General features: G+C 35.5%; 1 protein-coding gene across 4 annotated transcripts in view; it reads right to left on the bottom strand.

The window, feature by feature from the left end:
- Nucleotides 1–20,679, bottom strand: part of Iqcb1 (IQ motif containing B1) — a 57,621-nt gene that overhangs the window by 29,778 nt on the left and 7,164 nt on the right. For all 4 annotated transcript variants that reach the window (XM_071615297.1, XM_027935983.2, XM_027935984.2 and 1 more), the window contains 2 exons: nt 6,520–6,613; nt 3,146–3,245 (listed from right to left, as the gene is read on the bottom strand). In XM_071615297.1, the coding sequence (XP_071471398.1) occupies nt 3,146–3,245; nt 6,520–6,613 (194 nt within the window). The remainder of the gene's footprint in view (nt 1–3,145; nt 3,246–6,519; nt 6,614–20,679) is intronic.

The raw sequence follows: 20,679 nt of genomic DNA, 5'->3' as shown, positions 1-20,679 counted from the left end.
TATTTCATTAAAAGTATCTTTTCAGAAATAGACTTCTGAAATTTTGATGAAGTCTAATTTAAGTCTGATCAATTTCTTATTTTGCAGATTTTACATTAAGCATTACACCTAAGAATCTAGGAAATTTTTGCTCAACACAGGTTTTATACTAATTTTCTCCAAGAAGTTTTATATTTTAGGTTTCACATGTAGGTCTTTGCATATTGATAGCCAATTGTTCCAACTTATTTTAAAAGGCTACCTTTCCCCAATGAATGACCTTTACTCTTCTCAACTATTTATATCTGTGTGAGTCTATTCCTGACTCTAGTTTCATTGATGTTTCTGACGTATTAAAGAAGTAACATCACTGGCATATCATCTTAATTATGGTAGTTTTATGAAAAAGTTTTTAGATTAGGCATAGTTCTCTAACTTTGTTATTCATTTTCAAAGCCAGTTAGACTACTTTAAATCCTTTTGTTTCATATTAACTGTACAATCAGTTTGTCAATTTCTACAAAAATAGAAATTTTAACGGGATGCGTTTAAGGTATACAACATGGCATCTTTCCATTTATTTCTACATTTTTAAATTCTTCTTAGCAATACTTATAATTCAGTGAATGAGTCTTTCACATTTTTTGTTGGATTTAATATTTTATGCTTTATAAATTGCAATTCTTAAATATTTCAACTTCTGTTAACTGGATATAAAATTTCAGTTTATATTTTATATCAATTTTTTGTTCTACCACTTAAAACTCATTTACTTTAGAAGATTTTTTAATTAAAATGAGGAATGAATGTAAGATTTTATCAAAGACTTTTTCTATATCTACTGATAAAATGATGTGGTTTTCTTTTTTTGGTTTGTTAAAGTGATGCATTATACTGATTGACTTTAGGATATTAAACCAGCCCTAAATTCTTGGGATAAATCCAACTTATTTATTAAGAATTATACTTCCTACATTTATATACCCTGCAGTGAGAAAAAAAAGATTGTAATATGCATAGCAGTTTCAAAAGCCATGTGTAGTTAAGATACTTTGAGATAGTTTGATCTTTTTAGGCCTCAATTTTATGATTGATTTGGATGGTCTGGAATAGTGCTCAGTTTGGTGCCACTTCACAGCAACAGGGTGAAACCTTCTTGGATACCACCCTACCTCATGCTCCAGTGTTTATGAGGTTTTCCAGTTTAGCTTTTAGTAACAGGCATGATTCCGAAACCTGTGTAAGCTCCTAGAACTGTGGGGTTTTTTTGTTTTGTTTTGTTTAAATCCTTTTAAATTATTGCTTTTCCTGACATTGGGTAGTTTCTTCCTTTCTTTTTACACATATGTGACCAATATTTCTACCTCACTCTTGACTTGAAGGGACCTCTCTGCCAATCTCTGGTAGCTCTCTTCTCTGATATTCTGTCTTGTGTACTCTAGTTATCTTGTTCTTCTTGTATTCTCAGCTCTCTCTGTCTTCAACTCAGTCTGGATGGGATACACTTCCCTATATCACTGGCTAGAAACTGTCTGAATACTATGTCAAGACAATTGTGAGGTTCACTTCTGTTACAGTTTGGATATTTAATGTCCCTGAAAGGTCCATGTATAGTAAAGGCTCAGTCTCCATGATGGCATTATTGGAAGGTGCTACAACTTTTGAGAGATGAGGCCTATTGGCAGGTCTTTAGGTCTTTGGGGACACTTTCTTGAAGAGGATTGTGGGTCCCTGACCCCTTCCTCTCTTTTGCTTTCTGGCCACGATGTTCTCCCTCCATGATGTGCTGCTTCACCACAGGCTCAAATCCATGGGGTCAACTGATCATGAACTGGAACCTTCAATACTAAGCAATAATCATCTTTCTCTAAGTTGATTATCTCAGGTATTTTGTTATAGTGACAGAAATCTAATACAACATTTATTTTTTCTTTGGGCTTACTTTAACTCATTAGTTGACTGATGTTCAGTTTGTTGAAAACTAATGTCTTTTTTTTTTTAGGTGATGGTAAATCCATTTCTACTATTCCATCTTAACAAAAAGTGGACATGAAGGCTTGATGAGTTTAATCGGTTATTTTCTAAAATCCATCCCCAGGTATCAGTGTTCAAAATCAAGATTTCATTTCTTCACTTGCATTTTTTAGATTGTTTCCTCTAGGTGCCATCTTTGTCTAGAGTTTTGTTCCACTTACCTTTCTTCCAGTAGCAACCAGAGTAAAAAAACTAAAATGTAATCTGACCATTTTCATCTACTTAAAATATCTTCACTTAAAATGGTTCCCACTGCCTATAGGATAAGACTTAATTTTCTTAACATAGAATATAAATTTTTCAAGATTTAACCCTCTGCAGAACTTGCTAGGCATTTCTGATACTGAACTTTAAGTCCCAACAACAATGATTTTCCTATTTTTCACTCTCAGTGTGTTTCTTACCTCTATGCTTTTGCATGTTATTATCTGCATATACTGCTTTCTCCTCATCTTCCCTGGACAATTTATCATCCTTAAATTTTCATCTTAGGTGTTATCTTCATTAGGAAGAATCCCCTCTCAGTTTGGGCCAGAAGCTCTCTAACATTTGTGCACATATTTAATACCGTAACACAATAATTAGGTTCATGTGTCTACCTATCTCTTCCACTCTACCACCATTTATCTTTGAAGATAAATTCTGAGTTTTAATCAACTTTGTAAATGGAATGACAGACAGTACTTGACACATACTAGCTGCTTAATTCACACAGAACTGAAAGAATGATTTCAACTGTGTATATTCTGCCTTTTTATTTTCATCTGAGGAATTAGTACTTTTTTACATGCCTCTTTAGTATTTATCACAATATTAAGCTTGTTGCTTCTTAAATAAATAAGAGAATAAGCATTTTTTTACTGTGACCCTAATATTTTTCTTTGGATATTATACTAATTTCTTCTTTAAGCCTGAGATTTGGCTAAGATCTTCTTAAGCTTTGATAGCAATTTGATAATAAATTTCTAATCTTTTATAGTATTTTTACATTTTTTCCTGAAAGACAATGGTAACAGAGCTTAAGTATCACATACAAGTCAAATGCAATTGATTTCAGCAAAATTGGAATAAAATTGGTAATGCTTCTGTTCAAAAAATAAAAAATCAGTATCATTATATAAAATCAAGTCACCTGTTGATCTGTAGTATATTCTGTAGCAAAGTCATGACTATAGATCCTATTTGAACATTGTCAGTCTGCAGTAAGTGTAAGAAATGGTCACTTTGTAAGACTAAAAGAAGAAAAGAAAGAAAGATTAAAGTAGATTCTGTAATACCACAAGTGGAATTTTGCCTTTTTAAAATATAATCAAAACATGACCATTTTTGCTGAATTTCTTGGCTTTTTGTACTCTACAATAAAGATTTTAAGATGTAGGCAGATGTATTTAAACAATCATAGGCATTCTATTTTCATGAAAGGTTACACTCAAGATAACTTCTATAAATAGTAATGAATTTATTATTACCTCTCTTTAAACTGAACATAAAATAATATATTCCAAATTTGAAGACCTTTTCTAGCAATGAATTTCAATGAATTAATTTAAATACTGAGGAGAAATTATGAAGACTTGGCATAATATGCTTACGCAAGTTGCTTAACCTCTTAGAAACTCCATTTCGTCATCTGTAAAACTAGAAATAAGTAGCTTTCACAATAGCTAATACAAATGTCCTAGAAAAGGGTATATTCCCAGTAAATGTCATTATCTATCTATTTATCCCTTCTTCAAAGCTGAGCAGAAAAGTAAAATAAAATCAAGTATGTTGGCAAGCTGGCTCTGTGGGACACTACATTAGCTTCTATCAAATAATGTGACTCTTTCCCTTTTCTATCTTCTGAAGGAACAGATTTGATTTCTTTCCCATATTAATTCCTGTTTTTTGATTCTATTTATATAGTCCAGTATTTCACTACCCACCAGTTTTCCAAATGTTTAACAACTTAAAAATAATTCTACTATTATTAAATATTTCTATTGCTTTTTATGTTTTGTTAGTTTAAACATTCTTTGTAGCTAGAATAAGCATATTTTCCATTTTTATTTACTTAAATGTTTATTAATAACTCTGGAATTAACTCTGAATTCACTAAAATCACATAGTACCTAATATGTATACAATTTTTTTCCCCACTGGAAAAATTTATCTAAAATAACTCACTAAACAGTGATTCCATTTTAATTTTATGCCAGTTAGCTTATAATATATTATTATATAACTTAGTTTTAGAGCTCCTATTCTGTTTTTCAATAGTTGGAAAACTATTTGGTAGAATAAGTCCTACCTTACTGCCACTACTGCTCCAAACAAAAACTGACGCTGTACCCATTTATTTACTTATTTCAACTTTTTACAATGAAAGTTTCAAACATACATAAAAGCATATAAGAGATTATAATGAATACCCACAAACCAGTCAATCAGCTTTAACAATGATCAACTCGTGGTGAAACTTATTTTACCTACTCCCTCATCCACTCTCATTTTATTTTGAAATACATCTAAGACATCAAATTATTTTATCCATAAATATTTCAATATAAATTGCCAAAAAATTAATTACTAAGCAATAAAACATAATAACTATCTCTTAATTTCATCAAATAGCCAGTCAAGTGTATCAACTTCTAACTGCTTTGTGAATTTTTAAAATTTATTCAATGTTCAAATGATATGCATGAATTGTGATTAGCTATCTTTGAAATCCCTTTTAACCTATAGATTCTTCTTTCTTATTTCCCTTGCAATTTATTTGTTGAATAAACTGTGTCAATTCTCAGTCTAGTTTTCTTTCAACTTCTCAGTCCAGTTTTATTGAATATATTCCAGAGGTATAATTTATTTCTCTGATGTTTTTTATATGAATAGTTGGCATTAGAGGATTGAAATGACCCAGGATAGAATTTCTGGCACATACAGTTTATCTGTGACGTTATAATCTATTAGGAAGCACCTAATGACAACCATGGCTAAATAACCTCCAAATCTGTTAAATCATTAAGGGCTGCAAAATGGGTGCTGTGCTATCATACATTTTCACTTATTACTTTGAACACTTTTAGACAAGACTGGGCATGTTCAGGGGTGGAATGGCCATAGTCTGGAATGCTTTTACAAAGAGAAATTTTTCTTTATCTATATGTAAGATAATAATAAAAATAAGTTCCCTAGCAGACATTATGGTGATTTTTAAAAAAGTCTTGCTAATGAATTTGATGTGTTTCAATCAATTATAGTTATTATCTTTATGACTGTTCAAATTTCCTTATTTGGCCAGTAAAAGGCACCTTAGGTTGGCTCTTGACTTCTTTTCACAGAATTCTAATAGATTTTGATTGCTTCCTTTCCACTTGGTATTTTAGAGCCTTTTGGGTTTATCTTTCTTTGTGTAATTCCTACCCCAGACCTATAGTCAGTCATTTCTCCAGGAGATTTTTCCATTTAGAATGAAAAGGTTGTCAGAAATCTCATTTTCAATGTACTAATTTGTTTTTTTGCATATGAATTTATAATCATTTAATCTAGTTCCAAACGTAGTTTCAAAATGGAATATGGCATATTTCAAGTACTTTCTCAATTTTTACTAGATCTTTATAACCAAAGTCCTAAGTACTTTATGTTTTTGGTTAAATAGTTCTTTAAATTGGGAACTTATAATGATATTTGTCCATACCAGGAAATATTGCTAAAAAATTATTTATGCATGTTACTTAGCTATGTACATATAACTATCCAAAGTATAAAACATTATTAAAGTAGATGCCTTTGGGAAATAGAATGGGATTATGTTTTTCTTCACAATGCTTATAGAACTATATGACTCAATGTCTATTATATTCTGAAGGAAAAAAGCTGAATTAAAAGAAGATTTCAGTTTAAGTATTATTTCCTAAAACAAAACAAAATAATGAAAAAGCAATGTTCTTATGGTGTCGCATTTATGTTAAATGAATTTTTTCAAGAATAAGAACTGTGCTATAATTATCACCAAGAAATATTTTCTTAATCTTACAAACAACATAAAATTAACCCATATTTATATTTCTCAATGTAAGCAGAAATATATGACTTTTAAGTTCAGTAAAATGTCATTATATAAGTTTATTCTCACTTAGGATATGAGTTAAATCATATCTACTATGTACATAGGAATTTGTCTTATAGCATATCTAAAACAGTAACAGTAATCTTTAAAACAAATTATTTTTCCAAGATTAAACTTCTTATTAATCCTTATGTCAGATTTGCTAAACAGAAAAAAGCTAAGGAGAAAGTTGTATTTTAGCAATATTACCTTGAGTATAATATTCACATTGTCAATGTGGACTATTTAAAGCTGGAATATCCAAATGACTTTTTAATTACGGGATTATTTCAACATGATGTCACTTCACTATGGTTATCTGCATAGTATACAAGGCATTTATTTTTAGAAGAGATCAAACTGTTAGCAATTAACTCTACAATTATTGTCAGTTACATTAAAATCTTTTCTCTTACCATTCTGTATGAGTTGAACATGGCCACCTAACAGCCAGAATAGAGAATCAGTCACAATTTGGAAAAAGTGCAGTATTTCATCTTTTTCTTCACCCTTTACACAAAAGACAAACCCAATTGACATTTCTGTAATTACTTTCACTAAAAAAAAAAAAAAGACTTCTTTGGGGTGTTAGAAGACTCAGTTTCTGGATCTAAGAACTACATGGTTTTGTAGTCCTTTTAGTTTCTTAACTGTAAAACTTGTAGCTATAGTATGTTAATACTTACTCTACCTTCTATAAATGGCTGTTATCCAGATAAAATAAAACAAAATAAGTAGTACAAAAGTACAAGTTGATACACTAGCATTTTTCTGCAGCCGGACTGCGGCATTTTTCAACACTTGCTATGCATCAGAATTATGTGTGAAGTTTTTAAAATACACCCTCGCACAGGCTTTAGCCCAAATATACTGACTCTCATTCTCTAAAGACAAAGTCTGGACATCTGTATCTTTTACAGTTAGGTAGAAGAGTTGGTGGTTATGTGGCCAGGTTGAAATCCACCTCAATATGCAAATGTAGGTGTCAGTATATAATGCTTTTTTTAATAGTACTTTTCAGTTCCAGTTTTAATGAGGGCAGAGATCAAGCCATTTAGCTCCCTGTTATAACTCAATGTTCTGAAACATAGTAAATGTTCAATCAATATTTATTCAATAAACAAATGATGATTTTTTTGTTTTTGTTTTTCCTTTCTGGAAAGTAAGGTGAAATATTAGTCTAATTAAGTGTTTTTCAGTGGAAAATAAGAAACACTGATTCCACTGGAAATTTCTGTCATTTACTGGCCATGTAACTTTTTTTTGTAGTACTGGGGATTAACCCCAGAGTCTCATACAGTGGATGTTCCTTAAATCCCTGCAGACAGAATGCATTGGAATTGTTTTCCCCATCCCCCATGGATTCTTTACTACTCAGCTACAGGTTGGCTTTGAACTTGTGATCCTCCTGCCTCAGCATCCCAATTAGCTGGGATTAACAGGTGTGTGCTACCATGGCTTGGCTACCTAACTTTAACGGAAAGTGTTATAAAGGACATTAACTTAAACATTTTCTTAATGTTCTGTAGCAAAAAAGTGAGGACAAGAATAAAAATTTGATAGCTATGATTATTCTCTGTAATAATGCTAAGTATTTTCTTCCCATTATTCTAGGACAAAGTTAAGTGCTCAGTAAACAGGCATGTGTTAACAAACAACAAACCTACCTTCTTAAAAAAACACTAAAACAAAAGAAATGTTATATTAGATCTAAGAATCACTTTGGTTCCATAAACTGCCTTTGCCATTTTCACCCAAAGATACATCAGAAAAGGCATGGTAATTCTCAAGTGTTGTCAGTCACGAAGGGTAGTACAGCTACATTTCTAGACCATTCACTCTGGATGCTAAATTCTCATTAGAAATAATTAATGTGTACTTAGAATTTTAAAAATCTAACAACTGGAAAAAGTAGACACCCTTTCAAGCTGTTTCAAACCTAAGTTTACTAATTAATCACGACTTTTAAAATTCAAAATAATTAAAATAACATAAAACAAAAAACTCAGTTCCTCAACAAAGGTATATTACATGCTGAATTAGTAGAGGGTTCATGGCTACCATATTGGACGGTGCAGAAATAGACCATGAAGCCATAAAAATAGATATTGCCACTTAAATTTTTTAAATTGCAGGCAAAGCACCTAAAAAATCATATCTTTAAGGTGACAAATATATGAAAAAATTAAATATGGCTTTCTTAAGATTTTGCGATTTTCTCTACCTATCCAGCACACGGAGCCACAGTTTCTCACTTTGCACAAATAAACCACATCTATCTCAGACATCTCTAAGGCTCTGGACATGGTTACTGGATATTAACTCTAAACTGTCTCTCTAAGAAAGCTCATTCTCTATTACTCTCTTCTTCCAAGTTTTAACTAGCACTCATCTATGAGGCTTTCCCAAACTACAGATGTAGTACTGACATGTCCTTTATATCAAACCTTGATTCCATATACTTAACTTGAAAATTCAACTGACTTCAAAGCAATTATGTCGTTTTTTTCATGAAGTTTCTAGTTTCCTAATTCTGTTAAAACATCTGAGGCCTTAAACCCTTGAGGTCAGCTTAATTTAGCTCTACAATGATATACACTATCCATTTAAAACCAGTGTCTGATATTTTATCTTTTATATTCTTTCAATGTTTCTTTCATAATATCTCATTTAATTCTCTTTGTCCAAAGAATCAAGGCATTATTACCTTAGCTCTAACTTACTGAAATAATCTAGAAATGTTTCCTTATTAGCACACTCATGCCTTCTAAAAAGCCTTTTCTAATATTTGTACATTCAAGTTCAAACTCTTCTCTCTGAAATCCTATGCCCTTTGCAATCTTGTCCAACCTTACTTTACTTTTAAACCTTATGGAAAGATTGGAGTAATAAATTTAAGTCTGGTAAGTATCTGAACAGGAATTCAAATATGCCATACTTACTTATTTTTTTCTTTTTTGGTCTTGTCCCTTTCCCCTGCCTCATACTTCCAAAACTTATCCATTCTTTTGAGATATATTGATCAAGTACCACTGGTTCCTCAAGCTTTTTTCTAAACATTCTTGTTCACATTTGTTATTCCTTCTCTTTCTCTTAATAAATTTTACTTTTCTATTAGTTATAGGCCAGATAATATTTTAGGTGTTACATTCTCTAACAACTAAAATTTACTGTTGTAGAATAAAAGCACCCATGGATAATATATAAACAAATGGATGGAGTTGTGTTCCAATAGTTTATTTTACAAAAACAGAGTGGAATTGGCTTACAGACCATAATTTGCTAACCAACCTTTTGTTGCTCAAAATGACAAATTATGGAAAAAAATGTAAAAAGCAATTATCTGAAGATCCTAAAGAATAGACAAAACCATGTAGATGCGACCCTGAAAGAAAATGTATTGGCTGAGATACAAATTTATCTTGTGTGATGGTTAATTTTATGTTTCAACTTCACTGGGTCATGGGGGTGCCCAGATATTTCACCAAACACTATTCTGGGTACACACCAGATACAAGAGTATTTTTGGATAAGTTTAATATTTAATGTTTTAGATTGAGTAAAGTCAACTGTTTTGCCTAATATTGGTGGGCTTCATCCAATCAGTTCAGGGCCTGAAAAGAACAAAAAAGCTGATTCTCCTTCAAATAACAGGAAATTCCTCTTGCCTGGCAGCCTTTGAGCTGGCCAGACTCAAAGTGAAACACCGTTTTTTTCCTGAGTCTTGAGCCTGTTGGCCTTTAGCCTGGTACTATGCCATCAGCTCAACTGGTTCTCAGTCTTTTAGACTAAGACTGGAACTATGCCACCACCCAACTGTAGATCCTGGGACTTGTCAGCTTCCCCAGTTGCCAATTCCCACTGCCCCTGCTTCCCCACCCTCCAGGAAGAGAGGGAAGGAGGTTGGGAGGACAGAGAGAGAGAGAGAGAGGTAGCTCCTTTTGGTTCTGTTTTTTAGGAGATCCCTAATACTTCTGGCTTTTCTGTCAAGAGTACTTGCCAGTGTTTGTGTAACACAGGGAAATGATCTCTAACAAATCACAAAGAAAGGAGTTCAAACAAGAAGCTATAATCTAACAATGCCATTTTTCACAGAACTAAAAAAAAAAATCTTAAAATTCACATGGAACTACACACACACACAGACAAAACAACCTCAAATAACCAAAGGAATCATGAGTAAAAATGAATAAAACTCACCTCAAAATATATAAGATTACAGTAACCAAAGCAGCAGGGAATAGGTATAATAGACCAATAGAACAGAATAAATGTCCCAGAATAAATCCATACTCAACTGATTTAAAACAAAGGTGTCACACACTGGAGATAAATGGTGCTGGGAAAACTGAATATCTACATGCAGAAGAATTAAGACACCTGCAACTCATCATATACAAAATTATCTTGAAATGAATATAAAAGACAAATGTTAACATCTGAAACTGAAACTACTAGAAGACAATATGGGAGAAAAGCTTTAGGACACAGGAATGGGCAAACATTTTTTGGCTAAGGCTCTAAAAGCATAGGAATTACAAGCAAAAACTGACAAACAGGATTACATAAAACTAAAAATGGGATAAAATATTTGCAAACTATATATCTGATAAGGGGTTAAGAATATATAAGGAACTTGAACTTCTTAATGGCAAACAAAACAAAACAAAACCAACCAACCAACCAAACAAAAACTGATTATAAAATGAGCAGCAGACTAAAAGGACATTTCTTAAAAGAAGATACCCAAGTGGCTAACATGAAATATATGAAATAATGCTCAACATCACTAATCATCAGGGAAATGCCAATCAAAACCACAGTGACTTTTCACCTGGCTCTAGTTAGAATGACTATTATCCAAAAGATTTAAAGTGCTGGCAAGAATGTGGTAAAAAGGGAACCCTTAAACATTGTGGGTGGGAATGTAAATTAGTACAACCATTATGGGAAAGAGTATGGAGGTTCTTCAAAAAATCAAAAATACAACTAACATATGATCCAATAATCCCACTAATAGGTGTATATATACAAAGGAAATGAAATCAAGAAGCCAAACAGAAATCAGTATTCCCATAATTCACTGCAGCACTATTCATGAGTCTATCAACTGTTGAGTGAATGAATAACTTGGTGCAATGAGCATGAGGTAACCCCAGCAACTTGGGAGGCTATGGGAGGAGAAGCACAAGCCTCACCAACTTAGATGACCTGTCTCAACAAATAAACAAACAAAACAAAAAAGGGCTGGGATGTAGTTCAAAGGTAAGGTGCCTGCGATTCAATCCCCAGTACCAAAAAACAAAGACAAAAAACCGGATGAATGAATATAAAAATGTGGCCCATATATATAATGGAATACTATTTGGTCATAAAGGATACAATTCTATCACTTGTAACAATATGAACAGAAGTCAATTTCATCATGTTAGACGAAGTAAGCCTGGCACAGAAAGACAAACACCACATGATCTTACTTATATGGAATCTTGCTCAAATGTGGGATCTTAACAAACAAACAAACAAAACCTCAGAAAAGATGAGTAGAATAGTGGTTGCCAGAATCTGGGAAGAGTAGGGAGAGGGGAGAAATGGGAAAAGGTTGTTGTATTTAGATAAGAGAAATAAGTTCTAGTGTTCTATGGCACAATATGGTGATTATAGGTAATGATAATGTCCTATGTATGCAAAAAGTTGTAAGACTGAATTTTGAATGTTTTCACTGTAAAGAAATAGTGTGGGGTTGGGGTTGTGGCTCAGTGGTAGAGTGCTCACCTTGCACGCATAAGGCACTGGGTTCGATCCTCAGCACCACATAAATATCAAATAAATATATTATGTCTACCTAAAACTAAAAATTAAATATTAAAAAAGAAATAATGAATGTTTTGAGTAGTTAAATATGAATACTCTGATTTATTTATTTTATTTTTTTTTTTTTTTCACCTGTTAATCCCAGGTACTTGGAGGCTGAGGCTAGAGCATTACAAATTCAAGGCCAGCCTCAGCCTTCAGCAGGAAGGCAATGCCCCATCTCAAAGTAAAAGAATTTTAAAAGGGGCTTGATATAGAGGTCAGTGGTAAAATGCCCCAGGGTTCAATCCCCAGTACCAAAGAAAAAGAAGAAAATATTTTGGGGGAAATTTTTGTGTCCGTACTAAACCAGCAGTTTTTTTTTTTTTCTTATCACCATTCCCTAAACAATACTGTAGAGCCACTACTTATCAGCATTCACGTTAGGTATTATAAATTATCTAGAGATGATTTTAAAGGGAGGCAGGCACAGTGTCGCATGCCTGTAATCCCAGCCACTTAGGAGTCTGAAGCAGGAGGATCACATGTTTGAGGCCAGCCTAGGCCACTTAGTGAGACCCTGACTCACATAAAAAAGAAAGGGGATATAGCTCAGCAGTAGAGTTCCCCTGGGTTCAATCCCCAGTACAGAAAAGAGAGAACAAATTAATATGGCCATAATGTGAGACTATTTTATTTCATTACTTTACGATATTTCCAACTTAGTATCTTTCTCTAAGAAGGATTACCCTAGTAGTACTGTTTTATATTCTCAGGAGTCTTTTTAATGACATTTTCTCTGGAACAATTTACAGTTTAGTTGGTCTATAAACCCACTCTTCAAACTCTTAAGTCACTAGCAACAAATAAAACAGTACCCAAAATACTACTTAGAACACGTGGTTCTTCAGCCCGGGGCCCTCATGACCCCTTTCCTGGAGTCAGATTTATTTCAAAACATGGGCAACCCTCCCCGGGGAGGGGGTTTGGAGGATGGAGGGCCACAGTTTTGCAGGTCGGCAAAACTAGAAGAAGCACAGAGGTTCTTTGAGATCCTAGTGGAGCCCAGGGTCCCCATTGAGGGGACAGGGTCTGCCTCTACCCTCCAGTGACTCCACACTAGGGTTCACTTACAGCTCAAAGAGAAGAGCCATTCCCAGCAGCCAGTCCTGGGAGCAGGGGTTTCCCAGAGAGTGACATTTGCCATAAGGGGAAATTCCAGGCAGCCTGACAAAATCACCCTTCAATATCTATTCTCCTAGAATATTTATATTTTTTCATGTTCAATATTTGTTTGACATAAGGAATTCTAGTCTTTTTTGCTTGTTTGTTATTTTTTTTATTTTTACTTATTTATTTTTCACCTTTCGCATATTTTAGTTGATGCCTTACAGCCATGCATAATGACGGGATTTATTCTTACGTATTCATACGTGCTGGCCTCAAACTTGAATCCTCCTGCCTTAGCCTCCCTGGTTGATGGGATTACGGGGCATTAGTCCCCCCTTTTTTCACTTTTTGGTACTCGGGATTGAACCCAGGGGTGTTTTACCACTGAGCCACGTGGCTCTTTTTTTTTTTTTTTTTTTTTTTTTTTTTCTTTTTTTTTTTTTTATTGTTGGCTGTTCAAAACATTACATAGTTCTTGATATATCATATTTCACAATTTGATTCAAGTGGGTTATGAGCTCCCATTTTTACCCCATATACAGATTGCAGAATCACATCAGTTACACATCCATTGATTTACATATTGCCATACTAGTGTCTGTTGTATTCTGCTGCCTTTCCTATCCTCTACTATCCCCCCTCCCCTCCCCTCCCCTCCCCTCCCCTCCCCTCTTCTCTCTCTGCCCCCTTTACTGACATTCGTTTGTCCCCCTTGTATTATTTTTCCCCTTCCCCTCACTTCCTCTTGTATGTACTTTTGTATACCTCTGAGGGTCTCCTTCCATTTCCATGCATTTTCCCTTCTCTCTCCCTTTCCCTCCCACCTCTCATCCCTGTTTAATGTTAATCTTCTTCTCATGCTCTTCGACCCTACTCTGTTCTTAGCTACTCTCCTTATATCAAAGAAGACATTTGACATTTGTTTTTTAGGGATTGGCTAGCTTCACTTAGCATAATCTGCTCTAATGCCATCCATTTCCCTGTAAATTCTATGATTTTGTCATTTTTTAATGCAGAGTAATACTCCATTGTGTATAAATGCCACATTTTTTTTATCCATTCATCCATTGAAGGGCATCTAGGTTGGTTCCACAGTCTAGCTATTGTGAATTGTGCTGCTATGAACATCGATGTAGCAGTGTCCCTGTAGCATGCTCTTTTTAGGTCTTTAGGGAATAGACCGAGAAGGGGAATAGCTGGGTCAAATGGTGGCTCCATTCCCAGCTTTCCAGGAAATCTCCATACTGCTTTCCAAATTGGCTGCACCAATTTGCAGTCCCACCAGCAATGTACAAGTGTACCCTTTTCCCCACATCCTCGCCAGCACTTGTTGTTGTTTGACTTCATAATGGCTGCCAATCTAACTGGAGTGAGATGGTATCTTAGGGTGGTTTTGATTTGCATTTCTCTGACTGCTAGAGATGGTGAGCATTTTTTCATGTACTTGTTGATTGACTGTATGTCCTCCTCTGAGAAGTGTCTGTTCAGGTCCTTGGCCCATTTGTTGATTGGGTTGTTTGTTCTCTTATTGTCTAATTTTTTGAGCTCTTTGTATACTCTGGATATTAGGGCTCTATCTGAAGTGTGAGGAGTAAAGATTTGTTCCCAGGTTGTAGGCTCTCTATTTACCTCTCTTATTGTATCTTTTGCTGAGAAAAAACTTTTTAGTTTGAGTAAGTCCCATTTGTTGATTCTAGTTATTAACTTTTGTGCTATGGGTGTCCTATTGAGGAATTTGGAGCCCGACCCCACCGACTGTAGATCGTAGCCAACTTTTTCTTCTATCAGACGGCGCGTCTCTGATTTGATATCAAGCTCCTTGATCCATTTTGAATTAACTTTTGTGCATGGCGAGAGAAAGGGATTCAGTTTCATTTTGTTGCATATGGATTTCCAGTTTTCCCAGCACCATTTGTTGAAGATGCTATCCTTCCTCCATTGCATGCTTTTAGACCCTTTATCAAATATAAGATAGTTGTAGTTTTGTGGATTGGTTTCTGTGTCCTCTATTCTGTACCATTGGTCCACCCGCCTGTTTTGGTACCAGTACCATGCTGTTTTTGTTACTATTGCTCTGTAATATAGTTTGAAGTCTGGTATCGCTATACCGCCTGATTCACACTTCCTGCTTAGCATTGTTTTTGCTATTCTGGGTCTTTTATTTTTCCATATGAATTTCATGATTGCTTTCTCTATTTCTACAAGAAATGCCGTTGGGATTTTGATTGGCATTGCATTAAACCTATAGAGAACTTTTGGTAATATCGCCATTTTGATGATGTTAGTTCTGCCTATCCATGAACAGGGTATATTTTTCCATCTTCTAAGATCTTCTTCTATTTCTCTCTTTAGGGTTCTGTAGTTTTCATTGTATAAGTCTTTCACCTCTTTTGTTAGGTTGATTCCTAAGTATTTTATTTTTTTTGAAGATATTGTGAATGGAGTGGTTGTCCTCATTTCCATTTCAGAGGGTTTGTCGCTGATATACAGGAATGCCTTTGATTTATGCGTGTTGATTTTATATCCTGCCACTTTGCTGAATTCATTTATTAGCTCTAATAGTTTCTTTGTAGACCCTTTTGGGTCTGCTAGGTATAGAATCATGTCATCTGCAAATAGTGATAATTTAAGTTCTTCTTTTCCTATTTTGATGCCTTTAATTTCTTTCGTCTGTCTAATTGCTCTGGCCAGTGTTTCGAGAACTATGTTGAACAGAAGTGGTGAGAGAGGGCATCCCTGTCTTGTTCCAGATTTTAGAGGGAATGCCTTCAATTTTTCTCCATTCAGAATGATGCTAGCCTGAGGCTTAGCATAGATTGCTTTTACAATATTGAGGTATGTTCCTGTTATCCCTAGTTTTTCTAGAGTTTTGAACATAAAGGGATGCTGTACTTTGTCGAATGCTTTTTCCGCATCTATCGAGATGATCATATGGTTCTTATTTTTAAGTCTATTGATGTGGTGAATAACATTTATTGATTTCCTTATATTGAACCAGCCTTGCATCCCAGGGATGAATCCTACTTGATCATGGTGCACAATTTTTTTGATGTGCCTTTGTATCCGAGTGGCCAGAATTTTATTGAGGATTTTTGCATCCAAGTTCATTAGAGATATTGGTCTGTAGTTTTCTTTCTTTGAAGTGTCTTTGTCTGGTTTAGGTATCAGGGTGATGTTGGCCTCGTAGAATGAATTTGGAAGTTCTCCCTCTTTTTCTATTTCCCGAAGTAGCTTGAAAAGTATTGGTATTAGTTCCTCTTTAAAGGTTTTGTAAAACTCTGCTGTATACCCATCCGGTCCTGGGCTTTTCTTAGTTGGTAGTCTTTTGATGGTTTCTTCTATTTCCTCAATTGATATTGGTCTGTTTAGGTTGTCTATATCCTCCTGACTCAATCTGGGCAGATCATATGACTTAAGAAATTTATCTATGCCTTCACTATCTTCTAATTTATTGGAGTATAAGGATTCAAAATAATTTTTGATTATCTTCTGTATTTCTGAAGTGTCTGTTGTGATATTGCCTCTTTCATCCCGTATGTTAGTGATTTGAGTTCTCTCTCTTCTTCTCTTCGCTAGCATGGCTAAGGGTCTGTCGATTTTGTTTATTTTTTCAAAGAACCAACTTTTAGTTTTGTCAATTTTTTCAATTGTTTCTTTTGTTTCGATTTCATTGATTTCAGCTCTGATTTTAATTATTTCTTGCCTTCTACTTCTTTTGCTGTTGTTTTGCTCTTCTTTTTCTAGGATTTTGAGATGAAGTATGAGATCATTTATTTGTTGGTTTTTTCTTTTTTTAAGGAATGAACTCCAAGCAATGAATTTTCCTCTTAGAACTGCTTTCAATGTGTCCCATAGATTCCGATATGTTGTGTCTGTGTTTTCATTAATCTCTAAGAATTTTTTAATTTCCTCCTTGATGTCTTCTATAACCCATTGATCATTCAGTAACCTATTGTTCATTCTCCAAGTGATATATTCTTTTTCCTTCCTTCTTTTATCGTTGATTTTCAGTTCCATTCCATTATGATCAGATAGGATGCATGGTATTATCTCTACTCCTTTGTATTGTCTAAGAGTTTCCCTGTGACATAATATATGATCTATTTTTGAGAAGGATCCATGTGCTGCTGAGAAAAAAGTGTAACTGTTTGATGTTGGGTGGTATATTCTATATATGTCAATTAAGTCTAGGTTATTAATTGTGTTATTGAGTTCTATAGTTTCCTTATTCAACTTTTGTTTGGAAGATCTGTCCAGTGGTGAGAGAGGTGTGTTGAAGTCTCCCATGATTATTGTATGGTGGTCTATTAGACTCTTGAACTTGAGAAGAGTTTGTTTGATGAACATAGCTGCACCATTGTTTGGGGCATATATATTTATGATTGTTATGTCTTGTTGGTGTATGGTTCCCTTGAGCAGTATGTAGTGTCCCTCTTTATCCCTTTTGATTAACTTTGGCTTAAAATCTATTTTATTTGATATGAGTATGGATACTCCTGCTTGTTTCCGAAGTCCATATGAGTGATATGATTTTTCCCAACCTTTCACCTTCAGCCTATGTATGTCTTTTCCTATCAAATGCGTCTCCTGTAGGCAGCATATTGTTGGGTCTTGTTTTGTGATCCATTCTACTAGCCTGTGTCTCTTGATTGGTGAGTTTAAGCCATTAACATTTAGGGTTATTATTGAGATATGGGTTGTTCTTCCAGCCATATTTGTTTATTTATGTTACTAAACATGGTTTGTTTTCCACTTTGATTATTTTCCCCCCTTTAGTGTCCTACCTCCCACTGTTGGTTTTCATTGTTATTTTCCATTTCCTCTTCCTGTAATGTTTTGCCAAGGATGTTTTGAAGAAATGGTTTTCTAGCTGCAAATTCTTTTAACTTTTGTTTATCGTGGAAGGTTTTAATTTCATCTTCCATCCTGAAGCTTAATTTCGCTGGAAACACAATTCTTGGTTGGAACCCATTTTCTTTCAGTGTTTGAAATATGTTATTCCAGGATCTTCTAGCTTTCAGAGTCTGTGTTGAAAGATCAGCTGTTATCCTGATTGGCTTACCCCTAAATGTGATCTGTTTCCTTTCTCTTGTAGCTTTTAAAATTCTCTCCTTGTTCTGTATGTTGGGCATCTTCATTATAATGTGTCTAGGTGTGGGTCTCTTATGATTTTGCACATTCGGCGTCCTGTAGGCTTCTAGGATTTGGGGTTCTGTCTCATTCTTCAAGTCTGGGAAGTTTTCTCGAATTATTTCATTGAATAGATTGCTCATTCCTTTGGTTTGAAACTCTGTTCCTTCCTGTATCCCAATGACTCTTAAATTTGGTCTCTTGATGTTATCCCATATTTCTTGGATGTTCTGCTCATGGTTTCTTAACAGTCTTGCTGAGCTGTCTATGTTCTTTTCAAGTTGAAATACTTTATCTTCATTGTCTGATGTTCTGTCTTCTAAGTGTTCTACTCTGCTGGTAGTATTCTCAATTGAGTTTTTAAGTTGGCTTATTGCTTCCTGCATTTCTAGGATTTCTGTTTGTTTGTTTTTTATAACCTCTATTTCCCTGTATAGTTGATCTTTTGCTTCTTGGATTTGTTTATGTAATTCATTGTTGAAGTGATCTTTCATTGTCTGATTTTGCTGTCTGATGTCTTCCTTGAGACTCCAGATCATCTGAAGCATGTATATCCTGAATTCTTTATCTGACATTCCATCAGCTGCAGCTATTACCTCTTCTAAAGTTGAGTTGACCTGCAATGCTTGTGGTCCTTTCTTTCCTTGTCTCTTCATACTGTTCGCGTTCCTTTCTTCTTGGTGAAACTGTTGTGCTATTGAATTTTCCCCCTATATATTTATATTGGTCTTGTATAGTTGCAAAGTCTCCCTCGCAGGCACGGGCGGCGGCTCTGCCCCTCCGCCAATTGGGGCAATGTGCCTACCACGCCGGCAGGCCGCTGGGCCTGCTCTGCCAGTCGGTAGCAGGTCCGCCGTCCTTGCAGGCGCGGGCGGCGGCTCTGTCCCTCTGCGGGCCGCTAGGCTTGTTCTGTCGGTGGTCGCAGTTCTGCCTACTTTGCAGGCGCAGGCAGCGGCACTGCCCCTCTGCAGGCCTCTGGGGCTGTACTGCCAGTGGGTCGCAGGTCCGCCTACTTTGCAGGCGTGGGGGGGGGGCAGCTCTACCCTTCCTCAGGCCACTGGGCCTGTTCTGTCTCTCGGTTGCAGGTCTGACCTGTTCTGATGGTGGTCTCAGTTCCGATTACCTTGCAGGCGCGGGGGGGAGGGGGCGGCTCTGCCTCTCAGCAGGCCGCTGCTCCTCTTCTGCCGGTGGGTCGCAGGCCCGCCTACCTTGCAGGAGTGATTGGAAGCTCTGTCCCGCCGCGGGCCACTGGGCCTTTTCTGTCGGTGGTCACCCTTCCCCTACCTGGCAGGCGAGGGGGGTGGGGGGCAGCTCTGCCCCTCAGCAGGCCGCTGGGCCTGCTCTGTGTTTGGTCCCAGTTCCCTCTACTATGCCGGCGCAGGGGGAGGGGGCGGCTCAGCCTCTCAGCAGGCGGCTGCTCCTCTTCTGCCGGTGGGTCGCAGGCCCGCCTACCTTGCAGGAGTGATTGGAAGCTCTGTCCCGCCGCGGGCCACTGGTGAATACTCTGATTTAAATTATGCAATGTATATGTGTAATAAAACATCACAGGCACCTCATAAATATGTAAATTTTTATATGTCAATTAAAAAAACAAAAACAACTATAGTATAAATAGGCTGAGGAATCAGAAGTTGGAGTTTGGGGCTGCCAGAATATCTCTGAAGGAAGTAAGCCACAAAGCAAGGAGTTCTAAAATCTATTTATACATTTCCAATAAATTCTTGATTTCTATAATGTGCATGTGTGAGAAGAGACTCCAAGGAGTCCCGGAGAAGTTTGAAAGAAATTAGCGGCAATTTCATCATCCACCCAGTGTTAGGCACAAAAAATTTGGAGTTTAAGTTTTTCCTAGTTAGACAATCTGAATTAACAACTTTTAAACTAAAGGACCACATCTAAGAAGTAAGAATTATAAATCAGGACTAAAGGCAATACTCTAACTACAAAACTAGAGTAAATGTATCCTGAGAAAAATTAAAGCCAATGCTCTATAAACTCAACCAATCTGCCAGAATTTAGTTGCTCTCAACAATTTTCACAGGAAAACAGCATTTCAAGAATGTATCAGTCACAGTGTCCATTATAAAACAAAAAATTAGACATGAGAAGCAGAAAAATTTGAACCAGTGTAAAGAGAAAATACAGTTAATAGAAAGACTCTCAAATGAACTAGATTTGTAAATAAGAACTTATTATAATAAATATGGTAAAGAATCTTTAAGAAAATATGGGAGTAATAGGTGAAGAAACAGAGAATCTCATCCATTATGAAAACTCTAAAAGAGAAAAATAGAAATCACAGAACTAAACAATATAATACATGAAATAAAAAATTCACTAGACAGGAATATTATCAGATTAGACATCTCAGAAGAAAGGGCTCAGTGAACTGCAACAGAAATGATCCAAACTGAAGTAAACAATAATAACAAGATGAATAGACCCTTAGCAATCTGGAATACCCAAGTGAAAAGAATGAGAAT

The sequence above is a fragment of the Marmota flaviventris genome, chromosome 8, assembly GCF_047511675.1.
Source record: "Marmota flaviventris isolate mMarFla1 chromosome 8, mMarFla1.hap1, whole genome shotgun sequence".
Lineage (NCBI taxonomy): Eukaryota > Metazoa > Chordata > Mammalia > Rodentia > Sciuridae > Marmota > Marmota flaviventris.
The sequence above is the reverse complement of the archived record's forward strand: the minus strand, read 5'-3'. Positions and strand labels throughout refer to the sequence as shown.